General features: G+C 39.6%; 1 protein-coding gene across 6 annotated transcripts in view; it reads left to right on the forward strand.

Annotated features, from left to right (window-relative positions):
* The window catches only part of Ryr2 (ryanodine receptor 2), a 568,461-nt gene extending 562,255 nt beyond the window's left edge, over window positions 1-6,206 (forward strand). For 4 of the 6 annotated variants that reach the window (XM_085831287.1, XM_085831288.1, XM_085831289.1 and 1 more), the window contains 4 exons: window positions 1,318-1,382; window positions 2,800-2,900; window positions 4,033-4,084; window positions 4,743-6,206. In XM_085831287.1, the coding sequence (XP_085687413.1) occupies window positions 1,318-1,382; window positions 2,800-2,900; window positions 4,033-4,084; window positions 4,743-4,838 (314 nt within the window). In that variant the 3' untranslated portion in view covers window positions 4,839-6,206. The remainder of the gene's footprint in view (window positions 1-1,317; window positions 1,383-2,799; window positions 2,901-4,032; window positions 4,085-4,742) is intronic. The other 2 variants (XM_085831290.1, XM_029468301.2) reach the window with 1 other exon arrangement.
* The last annotated feature ends 798 nt before the right edge of the window (window positions 6,207-7,004 follow it).

The following is a 7,004-nucleotide window of genomic DNA, read 5'->3' on the forward strand; positions in this document are numbered from 1 at the left end:
AAGCTCCACAGTTATGGATAGGTTTCAAACAAGGGCATCAGTTCACATCCCCACTCCAGTCATTGGTACCTGATTAGTTCCGCATGTACAAACATATTGTTGCTGTGCAACATTTCATTAGTGAGTACCTACTATGTGTTAGTTATGTCTGGTAACTCATGTTACCCTTCGCTGACATCATAAGGACTATGTCAACACTTACAATTTCCACGAGAACTCACTAAGCTATGGCAAGTCTCAGTCACTTGGCCAAAGTGTGCAGCAGCCCAGACTGGGGTTGAAATCCATGGCCAGTCTGAGCAGATTGGATTCAGAATCTTCCGCTGCAGCCTTCGAGCAGAGGGAATCACTTACAGTAAGATCTTTTTTTCCTCCGAAAGTCACTCCTGTTTGCATTTTTTGTTTCCTATTCAGCACATTTATCCCAGCTTAAGTTAACTGTCTGTAAACACGACATTATCCTTTATATTCCACAGGTATGAGATGATACTGGTAAGGTACACAGATAAGTATAAAGGACTCATAATCCATCCGCAATGTCTTTATGGAAGGAAACAATATTGCTTTATAAGTAGGCAAAGTTTGGGCTGGAGAGATGACTTAGCAATTAAGAGCACTTACTGTTCTTCCAAAAGATGAAGTTCTCGGTGCCATATAGGGCAGCTCACAACTCTCTGTAACTGCAGATCCTTTTCTGGGTTCTGTGGGTACTCACACATATGCGGATGTATGTACTCTTAGACATACACTTAAGTAAAAGAAAGAATATTTTAAGAAGAAAAAAGTCAAAACATTTGGAAGAAGTAATTAGAAAGTCACAGAACAGAAATGAGGTAAAACCCTAACAATTGCACTTATTAAACATTCATCATATTTGATAAAATTATAGACAGCTTAGGAGGTTGGGAGATATTTCTCAGACCACATAGTAATGTTTTATTTTTGTGTGTGTCTTTTTTAATTTTACAACCACTAATCTCAGTTACTCCTCTTGGCCTGCAGTAAGTAATAATATAGCTTGTGTATGTGCCAAGTTAATTAGGATTGCTTTTTTTCCTACCCTGTCACTTCATTTTAAAATGCTTTTCCAGTAAGCATTCGGCCCTATCACATTATGTTTGGCTCCCAGAGAGTGTTACTTCCCTAGTAGGAAGCAGCCAGAATGACGTCAGCCTTCTCCCATGTTCAGAATGTCTTCTCATGTGATTTGCACGTTCTCACTTTTCAGAGAAGAGTTATCCATCCAGGGAGTTATGAGCTGAATGACTGATTGCTCATCGTTGATGGCGATCACATAGTCTTTCTTTTCAATACTAGGTTTGATCATTGATGCTTTTGGAGAACTCAGAGACCAACAAGAGCAAGTCAAGGAAGACATGGAGGTAAGGCATTTGTGACTTGGCTGTGGGCTGCTGTGAGTTATGCCCAGGTTCTCCAGTGGTTACTGAATTCATTTGAAGCTGAATATAGTCCTGTAATTCTAAAATCCTCATACAAAGGAAGGCATCCTTCACTTTAGCTCACAGTACAGGCCTTCTGGCCTATGCATAGACCACTTGGCAGTGTGCATAAAGACAAATCCAGAGGAGGGTAATGCAAATTAGCCTAGTCCTAGACACACTCATTGGTTTGTTTCATGCCCAGACCAGCACCTGACCATGGAAGGACTTTTCCAAATCACTGATGGAGCCCTTAATGACTGGTCTAAATGTGTACCTCTTTTGTTTGGGTAGTAGACTTTGTTTAGATAGCTGGAAAGTTTAGAATGTCAGTTGAGGATGCAGCTAATCCTGTTTAGCTGTTTATCATGAACAGATCCATCTCTAAGTCTAGGTAGGTGCATGTAGAGAGAGAGAGAAAAAAAAGCAAAGACATTTCTAATTAGCCACCACAGACCCATCCTCCTGCTAGAACCCATATCACTTAAGAAAACCCCAAGATATACTTATGATATCATGTTTATACTCAAGGACCATATCACAGTCCTCAGTAGTTGATATTTGGCATACATTGAAGGAGTCAGATATTGAGCTTCTTTCCAACAATGTGCTGGTTAGCATTTTCTGGGGTGATGTAAACAAATGCCTGTTTATCCCTGTTAGGGAATTATGTCAGGCCAAAAGAAGGGATTCCACTCAAGTCTAACTTGGACCAGTGAATGCCTTGTGGCTTGGCTGTGGGCTGCTGTGAGTTATGCCCAGGATTCCCAGTGGCTACTGAATTCATCGGAAGCTGAATACAGTCCTGTAATTCTCTTCAGGCCTAAGCATAGGCAAAGGCCATGGAGAAGGGGTTATTTACAGGTTTGTGGATATGGAGGATGCTTAGAGTAGCATAAGTGAGGGACACACACACATATATATCTATATAAATGTATATAGATATAGATAGTATGGTTGAGGGGTTGTTCATAAGAGCATGAGTGACCTACAGCAGTTGCATTACTGAAAGACCCACCAACCAGATTGGGTGATGACTCAGGACAGCTACATTCTGAGAGCTCCCACCCCCCACCTTATAGACAACTGCTCCTGAGAGTCTCCTCCTGCTCATTTAAGCTAAGGGAGGAGGCTACTCAACCTGTACCACTCTCACCTTCCTGTGCCTGGCAAGTTGCCTGTGTCTAGTAAGTTCCTGGTAGATTTCCCAAGCTTCCTGAGTTGTATGAACATTTCTTCTTCCTCTAGAAGCAACTGGCTATATTCAGAGGCGGCAGCTACACAACCCAATGAACTGTGTTTTCCCTCTATGATATCTTCTGCCTTCTCTGACATCCTGTTATCTCCCCTTGTCTTCTAGACCAAGTGTTTCATCTGTGGGATTGGCAACGATTATTTTGATACAGTGCCACATGGCTTTGAAACCCATACTTTACAGGAACACAACCTGGCCAACTACCTGTGAGTGCCCCTATAGGCTTCCCCCCAGCCCCCCTGAGCCAATTCTCTCCCATTCCTATGAACTCCAGAAGCAGGGCAGTAGTTGGACTCCAAGAGGAAAAGACTGGTCCTCTCGAACCCTTGGAGTAGTAGGTAGACTTAAATAACTAAGCTGTCTAATTTCATGTAAATGGCAATGGAGGATCTAGACTAGAAATAGGGTGCTATAGAGCCTTGAAGAAAGACCTAGCCATGTTCCTATTTTAAGTAGGAACCCTCCTGATGCAAGCCTGAGATCATGCAGATCCTTCCTCATCCCACATCCCTGTTTTCTCATTTCCCCTCCCCTTTTGGAAGACCACTATGTCTCTCTGGGTACCTCAGAAAATTTAGTTTAAAACGTTTTGTTGTTTATGATAATAGTTAGGATAGTTCGAGATTTTTGTTTGTTTTTTACTGGGTTTTACACATATGTATATATGTATGTATATATGTGCATATGTATCTAAATATATATAGGTATATTATGTATGCATATAAAATAAAAATATGGCCTTTCCTTGGAACTAACCCAAACTACACTTTATCAAAATATCATCCTTAGTTTTGGATCCAATTTTAATATCAGATGGACAATGTTATGTCAAGTAAAGTGTTTGAGAGGAAAGTAGTTGAACTATACTCAATTCACCTGATGAAAATAGAACTTATGAAGCCAGTATTCAATTAAAATTTGTCAGTGTTGATTTGAGCCTGACCAAAAACAATGTACCTCTAAGGGCCAGGCAGGGTTGTATGCGCCTTTAATCTCCACGAGGCAGGCAGTCTGCCTGTAATCCCAGGACTGGGGAGGCAGAGGTGGATGGAACTTTACATAGTTCCAAGCCAGCCCCAGCCACATAATTAAACTCAGTGTGTGTGGTTTCTTTTTTTAAGTAACTTTGATATAAAAGTGTGTGTGAAATTAGACAGGCCATCTCTGAGAACATGCTTATTTCTTTCTGGTATATTGTAATTAGTTTCCAGAAATTGAATTTGTGGTGTTTTCTCCATTTTCATAATCCATTGCAATTAAGACAGATTTCAGCCTCTTTTCTGTTTATGCTAGTATTTTCATGTAGTCCACTGCTGACCACTTTCTCTGTCTCTGTAGGTTTTTTCTGATGTATCTCATAAACAAGGATGAAACAGAACACACAGGACAGGTGGGTGAAGGCCAGTTATACACCATCATCAGGATGAAAGTGTAGGAAAAGAGTGTAGATAATACAGCAACATGTAGATATTCAACACTAAGGGGAAGAATTTATTTTCAGGGGCTGGAGAGGTGACTTAGTGTTTCCCAGCACTCACGTGGTAGCTCACAACCACCAGTGACACCAGCTCCAGGGATCCAATTCCTTTTCTGGCCCCCATAAGCCCTGTGCTCACCAGTGCACAACTACACAGACATACATATTTGATTTGAAAAAGAAAAAACATTACTTTTAGATACTAATTATGCTACCTGGAGAGAAATAGCAAAATTTTAATTTCACATTTAAAACTAAGCTTTTAACTAAAAATACTAAATTTCCTTGTGAATTCAATCTTTTTTCTTCTTTAAAGATTATGGCTATTGTGTGGCTTATATTTTCAAATGAACTTCCACTTACAAAATTATAATTGGGAAAAAAACATTCAATGTCTATGGTTTTAAGGAAAATTTGAAATTCCCCTTCTAGTTTACTCACTACAAATGGATAATACTTTGAACTTGGATAAAATTAAAAATCATAATAAATGTAAACCTTAGAGACTTAAAAATATGTTGTTATCATATATTGCATATATTGGTCAAGCTAAAGACATTCTGTTTTACAGGAATCTTATGTCTGGAAGATGTACCAAGAGAGGTGTTGGGAATTTTTCCCAGCAGGAGATTGTTTCCGGAAACAGTATGAAGATCAGTTAAATTAACATCATACCTCGATTGTCTCTGAAAACCAAAAGCAATCTCTCTCTCTCTCTCTCTCTCTCTCTCTCTCTCTCTCTCTCTCTCTCTCTCCCTTCCTCCCTCCCCCCCCCCTTGGAAACACCTGCTCATATTTTCCAATAACCAGCATCCTGTGCTGATGCATGGATGCTCAGTCTCAGAGGACCTGACTGTTCTCCCCCCACCTCATCTATCTTCATTGAGAAACAAAGACCGAAGAACAATCCAAATAAGCATTCAGACTAACCAGGAACTCTGGAAAGGAATTTATCATGGATACTCTACCATACCACCCATGGACAGCTTCCCCTGAGGGGTCATGGAGTCTCCACAAGCTGCCAGACCTGTGCAGCCAAGCACGGCAGTCACACTCACCCAGGCTCTTTATTTTGCCATCCCAGAAGGAAGTGTCTGAGGGTCATAGAGCACTGTAGCACTTAACAGGTTGCCATGCAAAGGGAAATAGTGCCTTACTATAAGTGGGTTGAGCTATGCAGAAGATAATGTGCATGACAAACACCTTTATTTTCTTTACATCAACCTTGTTTTCTTAGATAAAATGGTTTTGTGATTTTGGTTTCTTTCTTTTTTCTCCCCTTTTATTCTTTTCTTTGGTGGAGGAGGGTAAGAAAAGCTATCTGTGCTATTTTCAAAAGAAGGGTGGTGTGTCTCAGGACAGAAGGAGGCTCTTGTCATCCAGCTACGTCACATTTACCCTCCCCACTTTGGTAAAGACTCTGATGCTACATGGCAACTTATGAAATCTTTGTATGAAAAAAAAAGACTGCAAAAACACAACTTTCAAAAGAACTAATTCATTGCATGTTTATTATGCAAGTTTAAATGAACAAAGAAAGCCCTCAGAAACAAGTTGATCCACACAGGAGAACTTTCGTGATAATTACATCCGTAGTAACAAAGCTGTGGGCTCATTCATATTTCTGGAGTCAGTGTCATCCACCGACAGTTGGAACCATCGCCAATGTGACAGTAGTCTTGGGTTTTCCTCTTTCTTTTGGCCACCTGTGATCAGTCATTGGTTAAGGACGCCTTGACAGGCCATCTTTTGATATCCAAGCTGAAGCAATATCCATTCAGAGATTTCATTGGTTGCATCATAAGACATGGGTGACCATGTACATTGATTCATTTTATGTTTTTCTTTTTTCTTTTTTTTTTCATTTTGAGTCCTTTTAAATGTAATTCTAATCTTTACAATTAAAAAAAGACAGGTTCAGAATGGAAGCGAGGTCATTCTGTGAACATTGAAGATCTTTTATTACAAGTCTGCTTGTTAATTTTAGAATTGTAAAACGGCTCTAATTAAACTATTTAACTAACTTCCTTGTTTGTCTCCTATGTCTTCCTATTTCACATATACCAGGAAATCATAGAATCCCATGCTTTTAATTCAGTTTAATTGTGTGTAGGACAAACCCAGACACTTCACAGTCAGACAAACATAGCAGTATTTGTAACAGGAGAGTTGGGTTCACCAGGCACCTTGACCCTTTTCTATCTTGTGGGGTAATCCAATGACAACTAACTCTCTTCCCACTTTTAAAATTTTCATACATCTTTCACTTTAAAGAACTCTTCCTTGCTCAGGCAAGTGAACTTTTCCATAATAATTACAACCCACTTAATATCTTAATAGGAAAGAGAAGTAGACCATAAATAAGTAGCTCATTAAACACAGAGACGCGTGTTATGCACTACAGATCATCAGGGCTATTAGTTATCATCTGTTCTATTACGTCTTATCACATCACCAAAGCTCCATTACGTCTTACTACATCACCAGAGCTCCAGAACCTGGCTTTTGTGTTTCTCTTTTGGAGTCACTTTTATTTGAGGGAAGAGATAAATCTTGGCACACTGTAGATATTGCTTCCAAGCCTTCTCAGAAATGGAACCTTATGTCGTAAAGAGTCTGAGCCAAGTAGACCTGGTCAGCTCTCTAACACATCAAAGAGCATGAATCCCTGTACCATTCTTATTTGAGACAAATTTGGAAGTTAGATTCAGATCTTCTATTTATAATGTCCACATTGTGGTAGACACAAAATAACAGTAAAGGTAAGAAAAAAGGAAATAAAGTCATAGATTTGTCAAGATCTGTGCACTTTACTAACTGACAGCTCCTCAGA

The sequence above is a fragment of the Mus caroli genome, unplaced genomic scaffold, assembly GCF_978045245.1.
Source record: "Mus caroli unplaced genomic scaffold, Mus_caroli_1 scaffold_15, whole genome shotgun sequence".
Taxonomy (NCBI): Eukaryota; Metazoa; Chordata; class Mammalia; order Rodentia; family Muridae; genus Mus; species Mus caroli.